Here is a 26,864-nt window from a genome sequence, read left to right as displayed (position 1 = left end):
TTGTTTTCCACCCACTATCGGCGTTTAAATCCATGTGACAGCTGTGCTCCCAGCTTCGCTTCATATCATAGGTTGTAGGATCCTTGCTGCCACCAACTGATCAACATGGAAAATAGCACTCTCAAATGTTCTAAAACCTTTTTAGTCCGTTTCACCGCCTCAACACCTATCAGTCAACTATAATTCTACAAAAAAATGAAAATAAATAAAAAAATTATATATATAAAATATAGGTACCAAAGTGATCTTATAGCAACATAATAATGTAATGATAAATGTTTAAACTTTGTGACAAAGACATAACAGAGGCAATAAATAAATAACAAATGTTAATTAACAATAAAACAATTTCAGGAATTGATTAAACCATAGAAAATACAGTTGTATGCAAAATGCATATTTGGCATATTTTAATACAAATGCAATAAATATGAAATACTGTGGTGACAAGAAATGTTTACATGGAATTAATGAGGATATAACCTTTTAAAATTTTATTAAATGCTTGGGTATCATCAACAACCAGCTTATCATAAGTAAATAAAGTGATAGAAACATACTTATTACTTTTCTTCTTTTAAAGAAAAAGAGGCTAGAAGTAGTATGGGATCACTACATGAAAGGTGAGAAAAGTACATGGGATACGTTCATAGTTGGCAAGTGGACAGACTGTGTCACACATTAATACACTTAATCAAGACCTGATCTAAAGTGTTAACTTACAATCACTCTTCCAACTAACTGAAGTGTAGCTATGATAAAAAGATTGACTTTTGCTTAAAAAACATAATAAAATATTGACACAATTTACATTACAGTACACATGTTTCTTTCCATTCCTCCAGTAAGCTCTATACATAGACGCTACATTGTATTAACCATAAAATGTGTTGTTTTAACAGTATCAATTTGGTAAGGCTTTTGCCTTTAGGGCAATAATCTGTGGGTATTAAATTTTTTGTCCTTTATGGTTATGTGAAAAATCATATTTTTCCATTTTAAGTGCTGGCATTACCATCTTCATGGTATAGTTTTCTTTAAGTAAATAAATCAAAACAGGGCTCACAATTGATTTTAAGAATTGTTAATCAGCATGTATTAGTATGCATTCATTTTGTTATGGTTCCTCTATTAAGAGTTAAGATACATTTTCAGTTGGATTTGTCATGACACCATCAGAAGTGCAAAGTCTCATTACTCGCATTTACCTTTCAACACATGGACAGAAATGTCCAACATGCAGTAATTTAAATACTCCTTAAAATAAAATACTCATCTTCCTAGCAGGACCCTTTTTTCTCCTGATACTGAATGCACTTTTTACATTAACAAAATCACATCTCCACACTTGCTCTAAGTGAACACCAACAACACAATATATATCAGAGACAGAATAATTCTACAGAGCATCTGTTGAGGTGAGCAATAACCTACTGTTAGGGCACAATACAATATTCGCCAAATCACTGAAACTTCATCTATTGCCAGCTAAGGATAATTTCAATATGAACAAGAGTTTCCTCTTAGAAGACTGGTGTGGTATTGAATATATGGGTAGGCTAAGCATTTCATTGAAACAAATGTCTTTGATACATTTGTGAGTTTGTTGAAGGTGTTCATTTTTAGGGGTCCAAGTTACAAGAGGACATTTAATATGAATGAGAGTGAAAAGAAAAATCTCTCATAACAAAGTCAATGCCTACATAAGCACAAGATGTATTCAGTCAGATATCTCAGTTCTTCTCATGAAAATCGCAACACTTCTCTTCTAAAAGTGCATATGAAAATTAGTTGAATGCTGAAACTTAGTGACTATATTCCATATGCAAGGATGAAGAGTTCCCTTTACACTCAAACCTCCTGTATGTTGATCCCATGACTAATTTAACACAAAGAGCCCTATCTCGTTGAAACTTAGCCAACGTCCCACGACACACCTTCTTATGACGTGTGAGGAGCATTGCATTCCAGAAACGACAGGGACAATGTTTACAAGAAAATGCTCTGTTGGCTAAATGAGAGCTTCTGTGAATGAGAGCTGAGAGGAACTTGCGAGACTGTTTTCCACAAACGGGACATTTCAAACGATGCTGAAGGCCTCTCACTTTGGGACAATGTCTAGCTGCTATGTGAACTTTAAGGGCTACCTGTTGGGAGAAGGTAGCACCAAGGCAAAGGGGACAGGACTTTCGTTTCAGAGGAACTTTGAGAGAACGAAGCCTGTTAAGCTTCAGTCCACCTGGAAGGCCCAGTTCATACACAGCACTTCCTCCACTTCCACGTCTGATTCTCACGAGCACAGCCATGCGCTTTTTAATTTTATGTTGCGTCCTGTGAATTGCTCTCCTTTTTCTTTTAACAAGTTTTCTTCTCTCATTTCTCTGCTTTTCCCCAAGGGAGGCCTCCACCTGTTCTCTCTCTACTTTTGCAGCCGGGGTCCAATTGTAGCCTATCTCCTCTCTCTCTTGCCGTCTTTTTTTTTTTTTCTTCCGTCTCCTCAACTCCTCTTGGCTTTGAAAAGCATGGTGTTGTGTAGATTGGAACTCGGCTGAATGCTGCTGGGAATTGTGGTGTTGCTGATGTGGCTCTGATGGAGGCAATGCGAGGGAATGCACTGGTATGTTTGGAGTAAGAGTATGCACATGACCAGTGTGATAAATGGGTTCACCCTTTATCCCAGTGTGTTGTTGCTGATGGTTAAAAAGAAGAGGTCCTGAGGAAGTTGACGGCAGAGAATGAGAATAAGAGGAGGCATTAGATGAAGAAGGGTGTGCAGCATTGGTATCAGGTATATAGAACAGAGGGGAGTAGCCAGCTTGTGTTTGGAGAGGACCCTGCTGGCTATGAAGAATTCCATGTTGTTCAGCATGTGTGCCACTAGATGGTGCGAGCTGAAGCAAAGCATTTGTAGCAGCTTCGCTTTCCGATATCGAAACACCTACACTGTTATCTTCCCCTGTGCTCCTTTGAGCAACTGGCTGTCCAGTCCGTGTTAAGCCATGCTGAGAAAGCCTGTGTCGTGTAAGGCTGTTGGAGTATGCAAATGCCTTACCACACACTTCACAAGAGAACAGCTTTTCTCCACCACCCTCATGAACAGTTTGATGATGTGCCGTCAAGTGAAAGTGATGGCGGAACGATTTCCAGCATATCGCACATGTGTACAGTCTAGGAGGGGGCTGAGTGGTTGATGTCTGTGGTTTGACATCTTGAGCATACGAATAGAATGAAGAAGAGCTGCTTTGACCCCCTTGAATCAAGCTGCCACCAGAGGATGGATAGCTGTTAAGGTTTTCCCCACCTGGCGTGGTTGGCACTTCTTCCATTTCTCCTTTCTGGTGTAGCTTGCCATGTCTTTTAAGGCTCTGAGCGTATCCAAAGTCCTTTCCACACAGGATGCATTTGTAGTTTTTCTCTCCAGAATGCACCGTGTGGTGCTTGCTAAGATGAAATGCCTCTCTGAAGTACTTGCCACACACAGTACAATGGTGAGGCTTTTCTCCAGTGTGTATTCTGTCATGCCTCCGCAAGGTCTCTCTTCTTGCAAATCCTCGACCACAGACGCTGCACAAATAAGGTCTAACATCACCACCTGGTCCTCCTGGTCTGTGAGTGGACTGCCTTCTTTTAGGGGGCTCAACACCAACCACACCAGGCTCCTTCTTCTTGCGGGGCTTACGAGGGCGCTTGGGCTTTCCACCAGGTGTCTGCTGATTTGGTTGCTGGTTGAGGGCCAATGCACTTGGGTTAATAGTTCCTCTAAAGGACTTTTCCATGACAGATGTTGACAATGGACCACTAGGTGTGGCAAGAGGTCCTAGACCCAGACCTCCAAGCAATCCACCAATGATATCCCTTCGATCATCCCCTCTACCTCCGTTATGGGCAAGATCACCACTCATACAATTAGCAGCTGCAGCAGTGATAGCAGAAATGGCACTGTTGACAGAGCTGGTGACATCATCTTCAGATTCCTCTAACAGAGATGAAAGTGGAAAATGTGGCTGTTGATGATGCTGCTGGCTTTGGTTTTGTGGGTGTGGATGCAAAGTAGGAGCTAATGGTGCCTTCCGAAGTGCAGTCCCTGTCATGCTGCCACCACCACATGTTGTTGTTCCAGAATACAAGTTACTTTGAGAGCGCTGGTCCTTGTAGTCATCAGTGAAATCATCACTCCGGTAAGAACCTGCACAACAGACTAAACAGTAATAATGCTATGCACACAAATTTCACAGTGCCTATGAAACATTTTTGACTTTTCAGTGGGTTTAGTAAAAATATGCACTACACTAGACGTTACTCACCCGCTGTATTAGTCGCTATTCCACCTTGGGAGCTCCCAGCTTTATTGCTCTTGCTTTCTATATTACTTTCATGCTTAGATCTTGGTGTACGGCCTGACTTGCCACAGGTGCCAGAGGCTGCATGGTTCAAAAGGGATGTACTTTCCCGAAAACAACGACCACAGGCTGGACAGCGAAAAGGTTTCTCTTCATGTATTTTTTCATGGCGGGTGAGTGACTCACGACGATTGAAAGCACGACTACAAGTACTGCAGGCATAGGGTCGTGCGCCAGAGTGGATGACACCATGTTGAAGTAGGTGCCCCTTTTTCTTGAAACCTTTTCCACACTCAGAACAATGAAAAGTCTTGTCAGGACTGCCACACGAAGATGAGGCTGCACTCTCTTGTGGAGAGTGGGGAATACTTGGATCAGAAGGATGCAGAACAGGGTTTATAATGCTACTTCTCGTGCCGCTTGTGCCAGCTGTAGTTAATTCATGGCTACGTAGGTGCCTGCGCAGACTAGAGAGATGTGTGAAAGTTTTGCCACACTCACCACAATGATAAAGGGGTTCTTGTTCAGGATGAGACTGAGGTTGCATGGAAACATGGCTGTCTGTTTTAGAGCCATTTGTCACCAAAACTGATGCTGATGTAGAAGAAGGTGCAGAAGAAGATGATGAGACAACAGAAGTAGAGGATGATGAGGTTAGAAGGGAAGAAGGGTCTCCACCAATACCAGACAAACTAACACCCCCACCTCCATCTAAGCCTGGTGTGTTCTCCTGGTTGAGTCCCCCTGAAGTGCTACTGTTGGGGTTTGTAGGATTGCTGCTATTGTTGTTGCTGCTTTCAGACTTTCTCTGTGGCAGGTAGCCAGCCATGGCTTTCTTTCTCCTACCACCACCTCCACCACTTCCTCCGACAGCACTGTCCCCTTTTCCATCATCTTTTGATAAAGACAGATGTAGAGGAAGAGGAAGTGGCAAACCGGCTTCCTGCTGCATCAGAGATGCTAGCTGGTTGGAGGAGAGTACTGGGATTCCTTGAAAATCAAAACCTCCAAGCGAAGAAGGTTGCGATGAGGAGTGCAGTGGATGGTGTGGATGTGCGTGAGGGTGAGACAAAGTATGAGGTGGTAGTTGCTGCTGTTGTGATTGTGGCTGTTGAGGCTGTGATAATGTAGTTAAGTGACCATGAGTGTGTGAAGAATGGAGAGCAGGGGGTGGCGCAAGGGCTGAACTTGTTTCTCCTGCAGCTTGGCCCAAACCAAGACCAAGATGGTTATGACTGCCTTGCTGAACTAAAAATTGTTCTAGACTGGAATTGGCTGGAACTCCAGAAAGAAAATACTGATTTGCAGCTAACATGCAGCTAAACTGTTGATGTAGGCTTCGGGCGTCAGACTGAGATCCTGCCAACTGATGACTAAAGGTAGTTACTGCACTACTGCTGGGAGGGTTATTGGAAGTTGAAACAGAACTTGAAGGAGATGGGGAGGAGGACGACGGACCAGGAGAAGCCTGAGGTACTGACAGGCCAGGATGCAACGGGGGTGGTGGTGGAACAGATGAGACTAGACCTCCAATTGCCCCTACAGTTCCTCCACTTCCACTACTGCTGGCAAAATGATCAAATCGCCCTACTCCTGAATGTAACTGCTCTTGTGCAAGAGTTGCCTCAGTTGGGTGGAATGAGCGCAAAAACTGGGGGTATCCACTCACATGACTTCCACCACTGCTACTGCTTCCAGACATTTTGCTGGATTTCCTCAAACTTTGAGATGATGAAGAGAGGGATTGTTGTTGCAGAGGTGGGGGAGGTGCACTCATTTTTGCAAAAATCGATGCAGAATCTGTAAAGGCACTGCCTCTAGATGCTTGTAGTGGGCCTAAGCCAAGTCCAGACAAAATTGACCCTGATGTCTCACCTTGCTGCTGTTGCTGCTGCTGTAACTGGTGTTGGTGAAGCTGCACTTGCTGTTGGTGTTGAAGTTGTCGCTCTAATCCAAGACCTTTGAACTGGTGGGATTGGTGTCCACTCAGCATCTCTATGATGTCCACATTGTATTTTCCAAACTGGAACATCTCCCAGTTACTGAAACATGGTGCGCAGTGGCAACACCTTCTGCTCTTTGAGCAGCAACAAAATCTCTATGATGCTTTTCTACTAAATTGTAGTCAGAAAAAGCAAAGAGCGATACCTCACATTTTCCTTATGCTACTTGTGTGGTTTCATTAAAAGTTGGAAGCCACATACTGTCTCTTTAGGCAATTTTTTATCGACTGTAACATGGATTTGTTGTCTTTGCAAAAAGCTGTTTTTCAATGGGATTTGTCACTTATGACGTGATCAAAATTTTTGCTTCACATTGGATTCCATGTAATCACAGTTATTTTGGATAGTTCAACTTTGATATCAGTATTTCAGTCTGAATGTTCCATAAGAGTGCAAAGACTGGTAAAAGAACTAGATGCATTTACGTTTTCATATTTTGGGAGGTGCACTATAAGTGCTTAATTTTGTCTGAGTTCATTAAAAAATGTCCACTTCCTTTGTTACATTTTTTTAGTTCAAGGCCACCCCACAGTCGGATGGATCCCTCCAAATCCCATGGGTTGGTTTCATTACATTCAGTATCTATTCATTTGTAATCCACTCTGACAAAAGTGGCTTACATCTCCATTTCCAAGTTTCAATTAATATATTTTTCTTTTTTCCATAGCTGGAAGAAAAATCCTCTAATATCATTCTTGGGGGCTGTGATGTTGTAATGCCACTCTTCTCACTGGTGAGAGGAAAAAAAGGGAGGAACATATTAAACAATTGAATTTATACAAACACTCTAATACAATTCTAAAAATTACATATATGAACCATTAAAACCCCAATGACAACAAAATAATTTGATTGTAAGAAAGAAAAAGAAAGAAAGAAAGAATGAAAGAAAGAAAGAACAACAGACAGACTGTTTATTACAGCAGGCATTTTAATGTTTGTTTATTTAAATACATAGAAAATGTAACTTATGTGTGTAAATGATTATGGGAGTATGGACACATATCCGAGAAATGATTTAATTTTTGCTCAGTTGTATTCTTAACGAAATTAAATAACTTAGAATAACAAAACAATAACAAAAACTGAGTATCTTTTATTGATCAATATATCTTAAAACAAATTATTACAATAACATTCATAATTCACTCTGAAATACTACATAATAAATGTATTACATTGGTTCGTCTTATCTATTATTAGCATCATCAAAATCACAGAAATTAACAGACATTTAACTGATATGTCGCAGATGCATTTAACGAATGTCATTTTACAATCACAACGCGATACAAAACAAAAGTAGTGTGAAATACGTTCTCAGACGATAAGCGGGATATAAACAGTGAGATAACACATTTTCAAATATGTACAAAATGTTCTTATATTTAAACGTCGCGACTGTTTTCAATCACTTTGTCTTACATTCTGAGCAGTTGGCATTGTGCTGAAAAGATGCTGAGTGCGGAGTGAATCGTCAGGGCTAGAGGTGAATTTCATGTAATTATTACATCTTTCGAATGCATCGGGTATCGCTAAAGAAAAGAAAATGTCAATTTCGACAGACTCCCTGGGAGTAATGGAAAAATAGTATACGATGGGGAAAATGCACTTCTATTTGCAATAGTGCTTCTAAAATGGTCTTCAAAGTATTAATGGTCGCGAAATATTTTAGCGTTGGGACTATGTGTAACATGTTAGCATGCAAAACAGCTGGCTAATACTACACAATCAGCAAAGGGACCGCTTAGCTTGCAGTCATGATGCGCGACCTAACAGCAAGCCAGATAATGCAGGAGCAAAACGCTCTTATTGTGCAAGTAAATTAATCATAATTAAATCACAGTCGAGACAATAAAATAGGCCTTTTTTACCTACGCATCCATCTTTTAGCCTGGTCAAGATGAACAGGGCCTGCTTTACTCTCTCCCACCCTGCCCCCTCGTTCATGTACCCCAGCAGCTCTGCGCTGTTTTCCAGTGGTTAGCCTTCTAGCTACAGCTAGTTAGCAGACTCTTGTTTCCACTGCACCCGAGCAGCGATAGCATGAGACCGCACGTCTCTTATGCAGAACAGACTGTGGCACAGATGCACTTTTCGCAATTATTTCCCGTGGAAAAAGCATCAAACGGTATTACGACCGAAGACTTTTTATTTTGCGTTTGTTTTTTTTTGTTTTTTTTTTGTCGGCTAAAATATTTTGGACGGTCTATGTTGGTGTTTTAGAAAGAACGAGTGACGTGTGAGATTTTAACATCGGTCGTTTCCGGACCTTGGAACACTTCCGGCTACTCCGTTATCTGTCCGTTATGGTTTATTATTATTATTATTTGTGGCCAAGAAGGCGTTTGTGTTGTGTACTTCGAATGTTAGCGGTTTTATTATAAAGTTACTAAACGATAGGGTTCGTTTGCTTTTTAGCTGTATTACGGTTAGCTTCCAAGTGTTGTTGTTGTGCAGTCGAATTTGACATGTTAGCGAGCTCTCAATAGGTAATTCTGAGGTAAATCCGAATTACAACTCGGCGACTATGAATCAGATGTAATATACGAGATGTGTTATTCATTTATTATATGATTCCTTTAGCACTATGTCTGTATCTTAGAAGCTCGTGTAGTGGCCATTTTATTACATTCTGACAGCTCAAATTCAAAGGCTGGTCCTTATCAAAATGGCTGCCTTGGAATTTCTAGTCTTATTCCCAGTCTGATGCTTAATGGAAAATAATATTGTAAACATTGTATAGTAAATGCCGACACGAATTAACGTTATTTACATTTTCTTTCTCTCCTCCCTCTATTTGTGTCACCAGACATTCGAGGCAACAGTTTCATCAGTTTACTTTATTTTACAAAGGTGAATTTTAACCTGTATGGAAGGATGAGAGCTATATATATATATATCATAAGTTATGATAGTAAAATATATGTAAACATAATTGGGGTAATGCTTGATTTACCCAAACATTCATTCTGCTTCTGTGTTTAAATATTTCAAGACATGAGCTCATTATTCCCAGGGTTTCAGTCTTCATTGTCCTGATTTGCTTGCGTGCAACCAATGCACATTCCATTGTAGGCTACCAACTTTTTAAAATGCTTCAGGGCTTTATTTGCACATCCAATGTTCGTTATTTTCTGCAGTAATATGCCTTGTTAATAAATTCCATAAACATTTTCAGAATTATGGCTTGTGGATACAAAACAGACATTGCTACAGACTTTTTATGACAAAGAAAATACTAAATAGATTCAACTGCTCTAATTGTCCCTGAAAGAAACATTAAAAAGTTGAAATTTCACTTGATAACAAAAAGAAGACATTCTGTTACATACATACAACATACATCCTATGACATCATTTATAAACCCATTGTGATGTCTCTGCAACAAGTAATGGCATTTGCAGGCCTAGAACAATTACTACGTGACATCACACTGAGAGATTTTCGAAGGCACTCCTCATCATTAGGAATGCATGAAGGATTGGCAAACAATGAGTGGCTTTGAAGTTTGTGCTTCTATTTTCTACTCATAATTTCAAAAGAATTTCATGAGAAAGATATCTAAAACAAGTTAACACTAAAACCACAGAGGAAAAAAATCACCATCATAATCATAATATAACCATAACAACAAGAAGAAATTTCACCAATAACCATAATATTAACTGTCATAGTAATGACAATAACAAACACCAATGTATTACAGAGCTGTTAGGAAGATTGTCTTTAAGTTGTATTCATAATTCATTAAGATACACACTAGTTCCAGTGAAAAGTTAAATGAATGTGTTACCACCAATCCTCCTGATGCTGATGTGATATAAACTACTCCTTAACACTTTTACTGGGAGGCATATATATTCAAATAGTCCGTAACTTATAACATTCCATTTCATTACACTGACTATTACCAAAAAAAAAAAAAGACCATTTGGTGGTTTTACAATATAAATTCATTAGTTTTCATTGGTAAAATGAGTTCCTGACACCTGTGCTATTTCTCAGAGATCAGAACCATACAGTAGCCTAAATGATTCTGGCTTGTTTGCAAACAATCTCACATTTACATTTTTCGTTGTAATATTTACTTATTACATTAATATCTTTTTTGTAAATAATGAGATTACTATCACTGAATAATGAGTAAGCTGTGGGTAACATCTGTACCACTAACGCATGTGTGTTGTATAGCCCTTAATATTGATAAGCGTTATTGGTTATGAAGATATCAGGTATGACTTCTTGTGTTCATATCTCAGTAACAGCAGATTCAAAATACAGGTAAGCTGTTTTGGCATGCCCATATACTCAGACTGTTCGTAGAGTCTCGGTTTTAACAGCATAAACACATGGCTTCAACATGGAGATTTAAAAAGCAGTCCAGAAGGTTCGTCTTTATGCGAATGGCAACCCACACCTGAGCGAGATAATGATACTGCCATGTTACACGCTAATTTTAATGCCAGAATATCAAAACATATACATGTGTTGATGAGTGCCCTTACTCTTGAGTCGTTTTCTTCGTCTCAGATCCATATTTAATAGCTTAAGGTGAACCATTTGTCTACACCTTATACCTAAGAGGAACATTGACGGGTAAGTACCCAGCATTACAGGGATCTAATGTATTATTCTTGTGCTTTTGGTAGTCCAGCGTCCCTTATGGTCAATCTTCCTTACAAATCCCAGCACTTGGACATTGTAGAAAGTGGTGGCTCAGAATCCAAACAAAGTGCCATTGATCATTTATGAGTCTTTTTAAATGGAGATAAAAGATGATTGTCAGACATTTCTCTTGGTTTTCGTCTGGGCTTTTCTGCCCAATTGTGTCCCAGAATGGCTTTCATCGATAGTTCAAAACGATCTCCAGTTATGTACTGAAGGGTAGACTTGAGAATTTAAAAATTGTGTACTATTTTCAGGATTCCTAAATAAAAACAAATTGAACAGAAACTCACTTGGTACATCCATGTTAAATTCACACTGAATAAGAATAAGATGCAGGCAAAACAATGGTAAGGTTTGCTTTCTCTGTCTCGCAGTATTCAAAAGAGTCCATCAGATTCTTAAGAGTTTATGGACATGCTCCTCAAATTGTTCCACCTTCATTCATTTTGTAATACGTTGTAAAAACCCTAGCGCACTTCTTCATTATGCTGAAGTGGATTAGGGTTTAAAAAGAGATAAGATCCAGCATTACGTTTGTCCATCTGTAAGTAGCTTAACAATTCATCATTTGGGATAAGCACTCAACTCATATTCAACTGGTTCCTCTTAATGCAGACATTAATTACTATATTAGTCTCCCAGTAGTTCCATCATAGTTATAAGATGAAAGCCGTTCTCTGAAATATATGGCTCCATAGCAGCTATATCTGTCATGTGTAACAATGTAAAATATCTGAGGATAAAAACATGACAAAGATATGAAAAATGTCTCAGTTCATCTTTCACATCATGTGGAATTTATATTACACTCTACTGAAATTCTATGCAATAGGTTTATAGGCAAACTGTACGCAAATAAATGGTTGTATATGGCAGCTTCGATCATAATTATAGCGGCAATTTCATGAACATAAAAAGCAGGACAACTCTGAAGCTCTATTAAACCTTGCTTATAACTGTTATCTAATCTAATCTTGTGAATTTGCCACTATGTACATTGTATATCTGTAAAAAGATGGTGCCACTTTACTCTTGTGTCGAGTTTCTCCCTTTTCGTGGCCCCCTACTTCAAAATCTGCTTCTCTTATTCCTTTACCATCCTCCTACTCCTTTTCTCTCTTCTCTTGTTATTTCTCTCCCTCTTCCGCCCACTCTCTCTCTCTCCCACAGTCCCTCTACCATCCTCCAGCTCTTCACACAGTCTATCCATTCCCATCTTCTTCATTCCCTTCATACCCGTTCCAGCCTCTTGCTCACACAGTAACCTCAGTCTTGCTTCCTGTTCTAACCCCTTGGTTGGATGCCACTCCTCCACTTCCCCCTCCACCGGGGATGAAGTGAAGTTGTTCAATGGTATTTTGCCTTTTAGCTGCAAATGCAAGCCTCCTGGCACTGTGTCCACCAAGAGTCCCTGTTCCCATGACAACTCCGGTTCCTGGCATGTCGCCCCATCCCACTCCTCCAGCCCCGCCTCCTCCCAGGTGACCTGACATAGCCGCTGAATTGCGCTCCTGCTCTCGCCCCGAGGTCGGGTGCGAGTTCATCTTGATCATGTGGTGACGGTCGAGCGACGGCGTGGCGCAAACATTCTGTTGCGATTGAGCTTTCTGGTGGCTAACGCGGGGCAGGGTGGGTACCATTCCACCTCCCCCTCCAGATGTGTAGTCGACCATTCCCATACCCATCCTGCTTCCATCGTACTCAACCCTGTCTACCTCCTCCTCCTCTAGGTGTTCTGGGGACATCAACAGCCTGTCCTTGGACTTCTTCAGGGTGTTCGTATTGGAGTTCTTTGAGGAAGTGGCCATGGCTTTGTGGTACTGGTGCTGCTGGTTCTTCGACATCCTTGACAAGGTGCTGCCGTCAACAAGGGCAAGGAGCTGGTCCGTGGATTTGACGCGGCGTGGCGGTTTGGAAAGCGTATCATAGTTCTGGTTTTGCTTCGACTCCGGTGGATCCAGAGGGTAAGGATTTGGGGTGTGGCTTGGAGCAGACTGTGGATGAGGTATTCGAGGACGAGTTCCACGGTTGGGAAGCGTGCCTCTTCCCCCCATCGTGTAGTCTCCACCCCAGGGAAGGTGATGCTGGGAGGAATGAAAGGTGGGAGGAGCGTTGTTGGGTCTCCGTTTGGTGGTACAGTAACCTGAATATTCCTCCAATCCTCCTTTCTCTGTAGGTGGAGGAAAATATGTTTGAAAAGATCAGAAAATTGGGTGAGAAAAAAAAACCATTTAGGGATACACCGATATAAAAAATCTGCCCGCTATGAAAAAAATAATAATAAAATAAATAAATATAGATATTTATTTTACCAAATCCAAATTCTGTTCAATCTATCTATCTATGGCCAATGAATAACAATTAATAGATGACATTACGATTCTATAAAATTTGGACTACAAAAGTTAACAATAAAACACTAAAACCAAAAAATGATAAAAAATGTAAAAAGTGAATTTACATTTCACATCACATTTAATGGGATTCATCAGATTAAATATAATGGTGTTATTAAATTATAAGTGTTTTTAAATGTATCTTTAGGTAAGAATTAGATGATAGCAAATGTTATCTAGATGGAAAATTAGCAATTACTAACACTTTTAAATAAGTCATCTCTAATATCAGGCAATAACCAATATGTTAATACGTCAATATACAAGCTAGAAATTCAATCAAAATTTTAATATAAATTTAACTCATAATATAAATTCTTTAACCTCCAACTATGGACTGCATGCTTAACACTTGATTTCATTAATGCTTTAAACTTTATTTCATTACTACAGAAATATTATTACAATCCTGTTTTATCCTCAACCCTGAGCCATTTCATATTTTGGCTGATTAAGTCTGAGTCATTGTATCAGCCTGTATAACCTTCGCCTGTGCAGAACTTTCTTGTCCTCCAACTGTAACTCACACTTCCCAGGAGGTTTGATGTCTAGCTGAGAGAGAGGCCTTAAGGCTGTATACGTCTGTACAAGATTGTGGGCGCTTTGCAATGGTTTGCCCTCATTAAAATGACCTTCACAAAACATTTATATCTCCCAAGCATTCCAGTGAAACACTAAATCTGAAACTTTAAATAAAAATCCAAGCGTACAGATATTTTTATGCAACGCTCCAAGCTCCATATGAGACTTGTGTCCTCATCATCAAGCAGGTAATTTCTCCTTCAAAACACAAATGTACTAAAAGTCACGCTGTTATTGATGTTCGTCCATCTATTTCTCCTTGTTGCTTATACATTTGCTGAATGTCTTTGAAATGATGAGGGTTATAATTAGAAAGCAATCAACCACTCACCTTTTATGCAATTCCTACAAAACATAATTTACTTAAGATTAGAATCTTCCTCTCTACTGGTAATAAAGCACTCACCCAGACGTTTGAGAGAGGAGTATCTGTTGATCTCAGGCTTCATGGCAGCTTCATACGAGGGCGGCAGCTGAGCCAGGTTATGTAGAGATTGATGGAAGGACGGCTGGGGCTTCATGGCGTTAGTATGTTTACTGGGCTTCAATGTTCCACCAGTGGCCAGCTGCATGTTGTTCATACGCTGTGCACGCTCTTTAAACACAGTGATGGACATTGAGGTCATTTCAAACTCAGAACAAACAATTGTAGAGCTGTGGGCTTTACCTACCAATGGTAGCTGTATGTTTGGGACTGGAGCCTGTGGTGTGGATGAAGTTATGCTGTAGATTCCCCACTGTGAAACAGAACAAAGACATGTGCTTTAGAGATTTCTGCCTTCTTGTCTTTGTGACAAATTACACTTAGTATGAATTCAAAAAGTACATTTATCCATCTACTGTAAATGTTGCCCTATTAAGCTCTTTCTAGCTCCACAATGTGTTGAAAATTTTACACCGTCTGTTCATTCTAACGCCATCATATACAGCTCTGTGCTAAATAATTCACAAATGCCCTTTCATCATTTGGCTATTGCTTTTTCCCTGGGTTCCTTCTTTGTCCTGAATTTATACAGTTGGCCGTTCACAAGGCTCAAGCTGAGATGGAAACATGAAAGGAACTCTGTATGACATATAATGCAATAATACCAGCCAACTGCAACCTGGTCCATGAGGATAACATTAGTTCACAGTTAAAAAATAATTTAATATTCATGAATATTTGACCCATGACACTTTGTCGATGTTGAAATAATGGATTTTAATATATGAAAATTTTATAAGGAAATAATGGACTTTTAATTTTCTTCTTGACCATGATGTCAATAAATCTCAGTACATTTAGTGGATGGCTACACAATCATTAATCTTGACTTTTCATCTACACATTAACATTTGTGATATTTATTCCATTTGAACAGTTTTGAGGTTAGAACATAACATTTTTGTCATTAGATTACAGTGAGCTGAATTTAAGTTTCATATTAAAGCCTTCTATGTCTTTTTGTTAATGGAGGATCTGTGGACCCAAAACAAATATTATTATGATTTGTATGATAACAAATATTAATTTTCTTTTTTTCTTTAAAATAAAAAGTTAAAGAGATGCCCCCATCAGAAATGGGGCAGAAGGTCCCCAGTGGAATGTTGTGGCTTCTTCAATAATTAGTATTATTTTGATTGATTAATAATAATAATTATTAATATCTTTTAATAATATCATAATTAGTGTAGTATTGTATGTACATTTCAAATATCTTCATTATTCCTTATATAGGCTAAATAAACTGCATCCATAGATTATTGCTATCATCACATTAATTTAATATTTTTACATTTTCGACAACAAATAAATAAAAACTTTCGAAAAAATAGCCCAAGGGAAGGGATCATTTCACTCCAGTGACGCAAGATTGTCCCCTATTAATTTTGTGCTACCAATTAATGTTTCTATTAATTTCTAATAATAATAAATTATAATAAAATGTTTAATGATATATTAAATAGTGATACTATCTTTAACATTATAAACTCATCTTGCTAAACTAAATGCACACTGTTCTTAAAGGGTTAGTTCACCCAAAAATGAAAATTAGTCCATGTATTATGCACCCTCAAGGCATCCTTGGTGTATTTGACTTTCTTCTTTCAGATTAAACCATTTGGAGTTATATTAAAAATTGTCTTGGCTCTTTCAAGTTTAATAATGGCAGTGGGCAGTTTTTTTTTTTTTTTTTTTTTTTTTCGACAGTCTGAAAGTAGTCAAATGAAGTGCACGCATCCATAATAAAACACAGCTCCAGGGGGTGAAAAAAGGCTTCCTCTATTGAATCAATGTGTTTTTTTAGACAAATATCCATATTTGAAACCGTATAAACACCTTTTTCTCATATCTGTTAACTGTCGTAGGCATAAGCCATTCCAGCAGATAACATAGGACATATGCATGGCATAAGCATTGGTTATTAGTGACGAACGCAGAAGTGCAACAGAGAGAGAACAAACCAAAATGCCAGTCAAAAATTAGAAGCACAAAACAAAGTGCTTCTAATTTGTAAAGGAAAATTTTGGAGAATTGGCCAGAGACTGGTTGTCCTTTGGTAAAGAAAAACTTTGCTTCCTTTGCTCCTGTAAACAAACGTTGGTTTTCACGAGACTCACATGTGCATGTGCTGCACCTACATCATCTGCCTGAAAGGCAGTCTCTCATGAATGCGACAGTCAGCGGAAATTACACAAAACTGTTTATATAGTTTTAAATATGAATATTTTTCTTTAAAAAATGCATTGATTCACTACAGGAGGCTTTTTTTCACCTCCCGGAGTCGTGTGATGCATGTTTTAATATGGATGGATGCGCTTTATTTTACTAATTTTAAATTGTTGAACAAAAACACCCGCCCATCCCATTATAAAGCTTGAAAGACCCAGGAACATTTTTAATATAACTCTTGATTGATGAGAGGGGGAAGTTGTGACCTAGTGTTTAAAGACTTAAAGACTCCTAACCCTAAGGTTGTGGGTTCGAGTCTCGGGCTGGCAATACCATGACTGAAGTGCCCTTGAGCAAGGCATATTCAGTCAGCATAAATGGCTGCCCACTGCTCCGGGTGTGTGTTCACTGCTGTGTGTGTGTACTTTGGATGGGTTAAATGCAGAGCACGAATTCTGAGTATGGCTTTTTTTCACTTTGATTGGATTCGTCTGAAAGAAGAAAGTCATATAAACTTAGAATATCTTGAGGGTGAGTAAAACATGGACTAATTTTCATTTTTGGGTAAACTAACCCTTTAAGGGGGGAATCACCCTTGCATATGGAGATTATGGAGCTTTCCACTTACGTCGGTTATCTTTATTCTGTAGCGTTGGATAGTGATTTTTCGGGGGTCGTCCAAGAGTACCCTCTCCTCCTCCAGTACCCAAGGCTACACTGTTGTTCCTCTCTCCCTCTTGAACTGGACTCGACTGGTGACGCAACATTTCCACAAGAGCCCTGACAGGGGAGCAAGTAGGAATCATTAGTCAATAGAATACAATTTAAGGTAGATCAAACATCCCTTTTAAACAAGACTCATGAACTCTCACCTGGGCATATTGAGTTCTCTGTTCCGAGGCTGTCGTGAAGCCTTGTGGAATGCCACTTTAATGGCCACTGCCACTGCCACTGTAAACGAGATGACTCCGCCGATGACATAGACCGTGTTGTTGCTTTGTTCGATGCGGCTGAGGTCCGGATGGTCAGGCAGTGTTGATCTGGTCGCAGGAGGGGCCGTATTGGCCCACACAGGGGAATGGTAGTTGTGGCAGATGTTCTGATCCAACCTTTGAGAGCGGTCCGGACAACAAAACCGATAGTGGCAGGTGCCACAGCAGTAGATGAAGTCATCCTTGGAGCAGTTAAAGGTGAGGTCATACTGCCCCATGACATCATAATAGCCCCGACACACGTCCACTTCCACCAGTTTGCGAGGGGGCGGAGCTACCTGCGCTGCTCCGAAAGGGGCCTTCAGTGCATCAGTCGTTACATTCTTTGGCAGCATTATCTGAGGCAGCGGCCTGGGGGGCATTTCTGCCGCTCCAGCTGGCTGCTTTGGCCGACGATTCATGGACTTCCCTCGCATACCCCCAACGTTTTTAGAAAGGGGATACAGAAAGCCCCTACCCTGAGATCTGGGGTTGGGCGTTGGGGTAATGGTGATAGGCCCATTTGGTGTGTTTCTGGTAGGGCCCGGGACGCTCGCAGAGGAAGCGTTAAGTGGGACAGCGATTAGCAGGAAGAGAATGATGACACGCATTCGAGCTTCCAAGGTGGGCATCATCTTTACATGACTAACGCTGCTATTTTCTCTCGCTGACTCAACCCACCGCACAATACGACTTTTGTAAAAACAGCCTGATTGCACTGTATGTAAAATATACTTGTAGCAGCCCTCCGACGTATGAAATCTGAGTATATACCAAAACAGTCTCGAAAGAAAATTCTGTTCTCAAAGTCTGTTAAAGTGTGTGCTGTGAACGGTCACAATCTGAGTTGGTGTGAGAGAAAAAGAACTATTTTGAAGTGCTTTGAGCTTCAAGGTGAGTTACACAACACATATTTGCTCATCATGCGGCGCTTCTGTCCAACTTATAGCTGAAAAACCTGAACAATATGTAAAACAATCCAAACTCTGACAATATTCTGTGCAGGTAACAATACAATTTGCTAGTTCATGTATGAACAGAAAATGAAAGACTATATAACAAATTGTCAGTTTTGAATGTATTAACAAGGCAAATATTCCCTTTTGTGGATTTCCGCAGACAAACAAATGGCTTCTCGTTACTGTCCTTTACTTCAGTAGCTAGTGTTTTAATGACACATGAAGGCAATTATGTTGTAGTACAACTGTGTACATTAAAAGTATTTAGGTTTAATTCCCCGTTTTGGCACTTATCAGAATTAATTATTCATTTAAGAGAAAGGGGCAACTGTAAACATCTTTAAAATGTAAACTAATGTTTTGCTTCTCGCCACAATTAATGTTTTACTTTTTTTGGGCACTCCTTACATTCAGCAATGGCACTTAGTCTTCAAGCAGATTTCCCTGACCTGTAATGCTCCCTGAATGTTTACTAGTTAGAACAAATATAATCAATTTCCATACACTTGGTGAAATAATAAATAATAACCTCAGAAATGAATCTTTTTCGACTGCACTTGTTTACGTGTGAACAGGACTACTCCAAATGTTGAACTTGGTTTAAGGGCAGTAATGTGAGGGATCATTTAGATTCTGTGCAGTATTTCATTCATGGCCTATACGTTACTCAACTAAAATGAATTTGTGTTTCCTCACTCAGCATGTGCAGAATTACCAAATGGATAAACCGGTGTAAATTTAAAATAGTTAAAAGAGATCAGATATGAATCGAGTCATCTGTCATGTTGGATATAAAATGTACGCCCTATCTACACCTATTTTAAGTGTGTATTGAAAATGTATAATAAACCGTTGACACAGACACACAAAAAATGATGATGGTGGCAGAAAAGACGTAAAACGTTTTCAAGGCTGATTGTCTTCACAATAGAAGTTTCCAAGGAGAGGGACTGTGTGTAAACCTTGCAGCCGCTTTCCAGTTTCTTATGGTTCACGCAGCAGATTTGCTTTTAAGATAAGCCCAGATAAGCCCACCGAGAAACATTTGAAATGGTTTGTTGAAGCTCTCAGTGAAACTGTTAATAATCCCATGGTGTGGACATGGCTGTCTCCTCATTAATTTAGCAGGGTTGATCTTGGAATCCACTGGCAGTTATGAAGTGTTCGGTTATCAAGCGATGTGCCTCTGAAAAGAAATTAACACATTGATGTTACATCCTACATGCGCTCACACACACACACACAGACATCTGTGAAAGTTTTTGAAAGATCATAGTTAGCTTGTCATCTGCATGGCAGCCTATTATTTTCATTGTGACACGTATGGCATGTGACAGGCAAATAAGGTATGCAGCAAATAATGCGATCAATATAGAATCCACAGATTTCAACACAAAAGAGTTTTTTATGGGGTTGGACTGTATGTCTATACACATTGTCTACAATAAAAACAAGAAAAAGGTTTATTCAAGGAGACCATGCATTACTAGCTGGAGCTTGTTCATAAGAAATATTAGTAAATGCAGACATTAAATACACATATCTAAAATTAAGCAAACATTTAACAAATTGCTGCACACATTCAAAACATTAAACTTTTTCAATCAATGCTGCTGAGAAGTATGTGAAAAATGGAAACAAATGCAAAATATGACCATGAAATGACTCTTGAACATTAACATGAACTCTTAATAACTTGCTCATTGAATTATTATTTTATCAAATAAGCATTGTATAGTCGTGTATAATCTATGTATGATTTCCATTTGCAATAAACTAAGCAAAACTCATCATTACAATAGCTAACTTGCTTTAGCCCTACGGTAAAATCGACGTGCATGCTCTGATAATTGTACTAGTTGTGATTCTTCAAAAATTTTTAAAAGCCAAATAGAAAGTCTATAGAAATCAAAACATTTTTTATTTTTTTTTGTGCGTTAACTTATTGTGTGTAATATTGTTTCTGCAAAAATGACAATAATGATAGATAGATAGATAGATAGATAGATAGTTAGATAGTTAGATAGATAGATAGATAGATAGATAGATAGATAGATAGATAGATAGATAGATAGATAGATAGATAGATAGATAGATAGATAGATAGATAAAGATAGAACTGATACTTGGAAAAACAAACTTAACTACAGCAACATTTTAGCCTTTTTATACAGATTTAATATTTATCCTTTAAATCTGTCCTTAAACCTTAATCTAAAATTTATACTAAGTACGTGCAGTACAGCTGCAGATTCCAGCTCATGACGCTGAAAAGAAGGGCTGATGTGATGACCGTTTGTCTAATGTGTTACAAAAAGTCACTATGAATCAGAAGCATTGAAAGAAGTGAATAGTAGCAATGATCTGAACAAATAGTGATCAGTGCTTTTCAGAGAGCATAGCATGATGCATGACACGAAGGAGGGGGTAAAGCAAGAGAGAGATGCTGCTTTCCTGACACTGTAGGTCTGTGTGTCAGAATGTTTGGGAGGAAGTGAAACAGTCAGTGTTATTCTGTAATCAATACCTATATGCATTATTTGTCACAATTGTAGGGGCCTGTGGAAAACCGTTGAGCAGATAAAAGGAGGTTGGGTAAAGTACGAAAGAAAAACGAGATAAATGCAGGGTAGAGGTTTAAATATGAGCACAGCATAGCAGAAGTGCACAGAGCCAGAGGTATGACAGAGGAGAGGTGCTTTGTGTGTTTGTTAGTGTGTGTGTGTGTGTGTATGTGGGAGTTCAGTGTGTGGGTGGAAGAGAATGGAGAGCGTTCAGTGACACCACTTACTAACACACATACGCACACAGTGTACACAACACCGGGAACATACAGTGCTAACACCAGACGTAGAGACTGCAACACATGCAGACAGTATCCTGGCTCACAAAATGCACTTTTTACAGGTATAAAAACTGCGTATAGTCTTCCGAAAAAGAGTGAATATTCAAAATCTGTTGTCGCAGATCAACAGGTTAATGCCATAAGGGACAACAAAACAGCACGGCTTTGATGTAATGAGACACAGATACCACTAAGGAAAACTGCTCAGAGAGGAGCCACACAAGTCTGCAGGAAATACAGCATTGACCAGGAAAATAATACTTGAGTCTCTGCTGCAGGCTGTGCTCTCATCTGAGGTATAGCAGCTATACAGCACGTCTACAGTGGCGTCGTGCCATCAAGCTGGTTCTGTACATCAGCTAACATAATGAACTATGGAATATTGTCTGATCTTAGAAATAAAAAAATATATATTATATACACACTTTTAAATAATTAAGGATAGAAATACAAAGAAAATACAAAAAGTGCACCGGCTCAAATTCACACACACAAAAAATAAATAAATATTATATTATATATATTCTATATATATTAAATATTTCAATGCTAAATAAAAAACAAATATAGGCTAATTATTCTTTTAAGTATTTTAAAAGTCATGAGCATAATATAAAAGCCATACATTTGTTTACAAGCCTTAGTCTTAGTCTTAATAAACAAAAAGCTGTAAATAAACCATTTTTTATTTGAGTATGTTTTAAAAGAAAATACTACAACAAAATCAGGTATAATAAATCTGGGGACAATGACTGCTTGTAATAAAGTTCAAGCAAATAATGTAAAGAAAAAGGTATGTTATATTATATACACTATCAATGTTTTTTTTAATTGTAAATAAAACAATGATTATTTTTTTAAAAGAATATACTATTAATATTACAGACTGATTATATACCGATTCAGTAATGTACACAATTACATAATTAGAATCATTTACTTTTTTCACATTCAATGTGTTATTTGCCATTTCTTTGTAATTGTTTATTAAATGTATAGGCAGTTTCTGAGAAAGTGTATTTCAGTGTATTACTTTACATTACATTATATTATATTATGATGCAATAAAGATGTTTGGCAAATGTTTAAAATTACCATGGCTGAATTTGATAATATATTCCACAATAAAAGTAATGATTGAAATATTATACAACATTTCGATATATTACAAAATAATTATTTGAATGGTCAGAATATATTCACTTATTTAAGTAATGGTGGGAACTTGATGAATGCTGCAAAATGACTTCAACACTTCTGCTAATAACGCTTTAATAATTAGCAGAACATAACCTGCTTGTGGTTTTGCCCCCATTTTGTGCATAATTAATATAGAAGCATTAAATGGCCAAAGTGCTTTTAGAAAAGACTTTGCATTTACAGATGCAATAACGGATTTTGCACATACAAGCAGCCTACGTGGGAAAAATGTTTTTCCTTTTTTCACCATTGTATTTTGCGCACACCCATGAGAAGTTCAGCTGCAAGCACTAAGCAGCAAGAGAAGACATTTTAGTCACGGATCACTGATCTGAACAGGTGTGGCATTGAGTGATTCATGTGGGCCATTCACAGTTTCCACAGAAGCAAACCTAAGAACAGCCCATAACATTAAAAACAGTAACCTCTCATTTGCATATCTGTAATAAAGCGTAGGCCATTTCGACACCTTCTCGTCTATGTCAAACAGTATGCGCCTCTACAAACTGGATTAGCTTTTCCTGAACACGGCACCCAATCAGCAAGGCTCTGTGGGCGACTTCTGAGAGATGTGACACTGAAGATGTGGCGCATTCACAAACAGTTTCTAGAACGTGAGTTCACAGAGGAATCACGGACGATTCGTCCGCTTTTAATCTGATTTTGGGAAATCGTGCCATTCTCCTTGTATTTAATTGTATTTCTGTTGCAAAACATGTCTGTTTTGGATGTTCTCTTGACTTCTTTTTATCTCCCTCCCTGCATTTCCCTCTCTCTCTCGGTGATATTCAGTGCGTGGGTTGAGGCAGCTCACTCTCCCTCAGAATAGCACTGCAGTAGTTCAGACTTGTATAGAAGGAGAGAAGGATAAAGAGAATGATAGATGGGATGAATAGACCTTTTTCTCTCCTCTAAAACTGCTGTTCTCATGAAAGACAAACAGTTTGCCCTTTTCCTTCATACCCCCCACCGTGCCACTCCAGGCTACTCTTGGACTTGACTATAGCAGTCCATCACATCCTATAACATACACTCATATTAAAAATGCATATTTATAAATGCACTGCCTTGTTCTGGAAAGGGCTGGTCTGTTAAATAAATGCAATGAGAAGTGAAAGACAAAAAAAAGCGTCATTAGATCTGAAGGAATGACATGAGTCATTTTCACATAGGACAGAATGAGAGTGAGTAAGGCTTCTGTCATATGTGCAGACCCCCCCAAAAAATCAGTACAATGTGTTGCAAAGCACCAAAATGTGCCATTTGGCAAGCACAGATTCTGCTTGGTGCTTCTTGACAGGATGTTTTTTTACTTTCAAACTCGAAAAACCGCTTTATTCAAGAGCTGGGATAATGAAACCAGTTCAAATAAGCTACTGAACTCTATTTGCAGGGCTTTGGCATTTTTTGTTTTCTTTGAAACTAAACAAAACCAGATGATGTTGTATATAAATGTAGCCCAATTCAAAATCCTATTTCAGAAGCCTCAGATTTGTAGTAGGCTAATTTCCAATAGTGATGCAGTATTTGCTTTTCACCTGCAGTTATTTAACTAAAAGGTTATATAATAAAAATAAAAAATAAGAAGAAATAAATGCCTGTTATTTCTGTTCTGTTCATTTTGTCAACTTGGCATAACATAAGTTGACATAAATAAATAAAAAATAAAATAAAAATCACCGAACGTCATACCTGTAGAGAGTTATAACGCATGAAAAGTCCTCTGCGCAACCCACCTGACAAATCGGACTTTTGTTGCTCTCGCTATAGTCATATTCCCCAATAATAACAGGGTTTGATACATTTCTGATAGCTGTAGGTGAAACTATCGTACATCGCCGTGTCTCTTGCGGATTGTGGACCTGTAATTCGCACGCGGGTGAGTAGGTGGACATAACAAGCAGCGCGAGCGCATTGAATGGCCGTCTGCGTAGGCGTGAATGCATGTTTGCACGAAAGGTGATGTGGAGCCACCTTACACTTTCATACCTGTGAACATCTTGCTCCGGTCGCTTGCAATAGATTACAAACATAAATTGTGACATGAGCATGTCGAACTAGTAACATTTATTTATTTATTTTATTTTTTAGCGCAAATCACGAAACTTAGAGAACCAAACATAGACGTCTGATCAGTTAATTAGATGACTTGCAGAAACACAGTTGAGCGACTTACCTGTGCTGATTTCTGCCGCTCCTCAGGACAACCCTGAGCGACGACGATGGCTGAGAAATGCAGTTATTTCCACAAACTGTTGCAGCACTTTCCTACTGCTGGCAGTCTCGTCTTGTGCTAACAGAACAACAGTTATAGTCACTAATTGCCTTCCAGGATTTTCTCTCACCTACCCCAGTTGTTTCCATGTTCGTACTACAGATAAAGCATCGATTGTTAGCGATAGGCAACAGATCGTGTACAACTTATTTGCGTGTAAACGTTCTGTACTGTGAAAGTATTCCAGGTGAGAGAACCTTTTCCTAAGTCCCTCCTATATTTTTAACACCGCTCAGAAAAACGGACGGCACCGATGCCATGCGTTTTTTATCTGTGTTGCCGTTAATCGACGCCGCCTGCAAAGTGTGCGCACGGGAACATTCCGACTCTGTCACGAAACACCGGTGGAATGAGGCGCGTGTTCTCACAGAGGTCCGCTGCGCTGAATAGTGCGTTTATTGGTTTCGCGAGACGGTGCTGATGAGGGCTTGATACGTCGATTCCAGACCGCTTCAAGTGCTTCGATTCTCAAACTACTTCTCATCCTTGCCACGATTATGGCTGGCTAAGCAATATGGTGCGTGAGTGAGTGAGTGAGTGTGTGTGTGTGTGTGCTGAAGGGAGACACACTGATCGGTTGCCATGGCAACGATGTCATTTTGTTTGTGACTCTAATAATCTTGATTCCTTAAAGAACAAGAATGGGTTGCAGAAAAACAACAAGGCATCGAAATAAAGACGTATAGCGGTTGCTCGATGTGGCAGCGAGGAGTTTAGTAAACAAAATGAATAAGAATACGAAAAAAGGAAGAAAACAACAACCCTGCATGATGACACAGCCATTGCCTATTATTTGGCACAGCCTATAAAAAAAGGCTTACATTCACATAAGTACTTGTGTAAGTACGCGCATAACGAATTAGGTACTGCACGATGTACATTTTCATTGATTTAATCTGCATTAAAATACTCTTCTTTGCAATAAATACAACTTGCATTAAAATAAGTCCTTAGTTATCCAAGGTTAATCATCTAGGCAATTGCATGCTTGATTAAATCGGTGCTAAACATTTCTTTTAATTAATCTGCACCTCATCTAATATCAAACACATGAGCTCGGGTTAATCATCGCATGTCCTCTGTGGCGATGGAGACGAGCAGCCCGTACCGGCGCCTCCGGCTAACCGACAGCCGTCACTCGCCATTTCAGCACCATGGAGAGCGATGCAATCAGCACACAGTGCACCGAGGGCATCAAATATTAACCAATCTGTGCTAGTGGAACAATTCATTTGTTTTTCTTGATACTGTGATTCTCACAGGTGAAAAGTGCAAGCCGTTCTGCAGACTAGTTTAGGCCTATTGTGTATTTTTTTTTCATTAACGTATATGTACTTCAGACTCATATCTTCCCCCTCATCTGCTTTCTTTCCTACAGACAGCAATTAGGCGGTATGCACTTAGCCATTCCTATACAGGTAGGTGGGCCGCTGTTTTGGGCACTCAGGAAACCTGCGACGAGAACCGATCATCCGTTCATAACCCGCACAAATTACGGGGGGGGGGGGGGGGGGGACTGAACAGCTTCTTTTTAGTCATCTGCACTGTCCATCATTATGCAATGTTACAAAAGGAAATACCGGCGAGTGCTGGGTGAAAGCAGCCTGTTTAGTAAGATGCCACTACTGGGCAGATGTAAATACAGACTTGGAGAACATGTACAGATCACTTAATGGAATAGCTCACCCATACTTGAAGATTTGTTGAAAAAGTACATACCTTCAGGCCGTCCTAGATTTATTTATCAGAACAGATTTGGAGAAATGTAGCATTTCAGCATCTTTTGCTCCCCAACAGATCATCTGCTGTTAATGGGTTCCATCAGAATTAGTCAAACAGCTGATAAAAGCATCACAATACTCCACGCAATGCCAGTCTATCAACTAACATCTTGTGAAGCAATAAAACAAATCTATCAGTTTTTTTTTTTTTACCATTAAACCATCGCTTCTGGACACAATCCATAAT

The 26,864-nt window shown here is 39.1% G+C and overlaps 2 protein-coding genes across 2 annotated transcripts; both read right to left on the bottom strand.

Moving 5' to 3' along the window:
* Positions 1 to 479: 479 nt before the first annotated feature.
* si:dkeyp-69b9.6 (uncharacterized) lies at positions 480 to 8,612 on the bottom strand. The gene is made up of 3 exons (XM_052578374.1): positions 8,218 to 8,612; positions 4,305 to 7,073; positions 480 to 4,186 (listed from the first exon to the last, which is right to left on the bottom strand). Exons 2-3 carry the CDS (start codon positions 6,370 to 6,372, stop codon positions 1,806 to 1,808), a joined length of 4,449 nt encoding a protein of 1,482 aa, XP_052434334.1. The 5' UTR covers positions 6,373 to 7,073; positions 8,218 to 8,612; the 3' UTR covers positions 480 to 1,805.
* An 818-nt stretch (positions 8,613 to 9,430) lies between these two features.
* On the bottom strand, positions 9,431 to 25,447 carry LOC127974834 (protein shisa-7). The gene is made up of 6 exons (XM_052578375.1): positions 24,798 to 25,447; positions 17,519 to 19,762; positions 17,275 to 17,426; positions 14,665 to 14,730; positions 14,400 to 14,588; positions 9,431 to 13,185 (listed from the first exon to the last, which is right to left on the bottom strand). The coding sequence occupies exons 2-6, from the start codon at positions 18,250 to 18,252 to the stop codon at positions 12,269 to 12,271; spliced, it is 2,058 nt and encodes a 685-aa protein (XP_052434335.1). The 5' UTR covers positions 18,253 to 19,762; positions 24,798 to 25,447; the 3' UTR covers positions 9,431 to 12,268.
* Between the last annotated feature and the right edge of the window lie 1,417 nt (positions 25,448 to 26,864).

This window comes from Carassius gibelio, chromosome B16, assembly GCF_023724105.1.
Source record: "Carassius gibelio isolate Cgi1373 ecotype wild population from Czech Republic chromosome B16, carGib1.2-hapl.c, whole genome shotgun sequence".
Classification (NCBI taxonomy): Eukaryota; Metazoa; Chordata; class Actinopteri; order Cypriniformes; family Cyprinidae; genus Carassius; species Carassius gibelio.
This window is presented reverse-complemented; position numbering and strand designations above follow the sequence as displayed.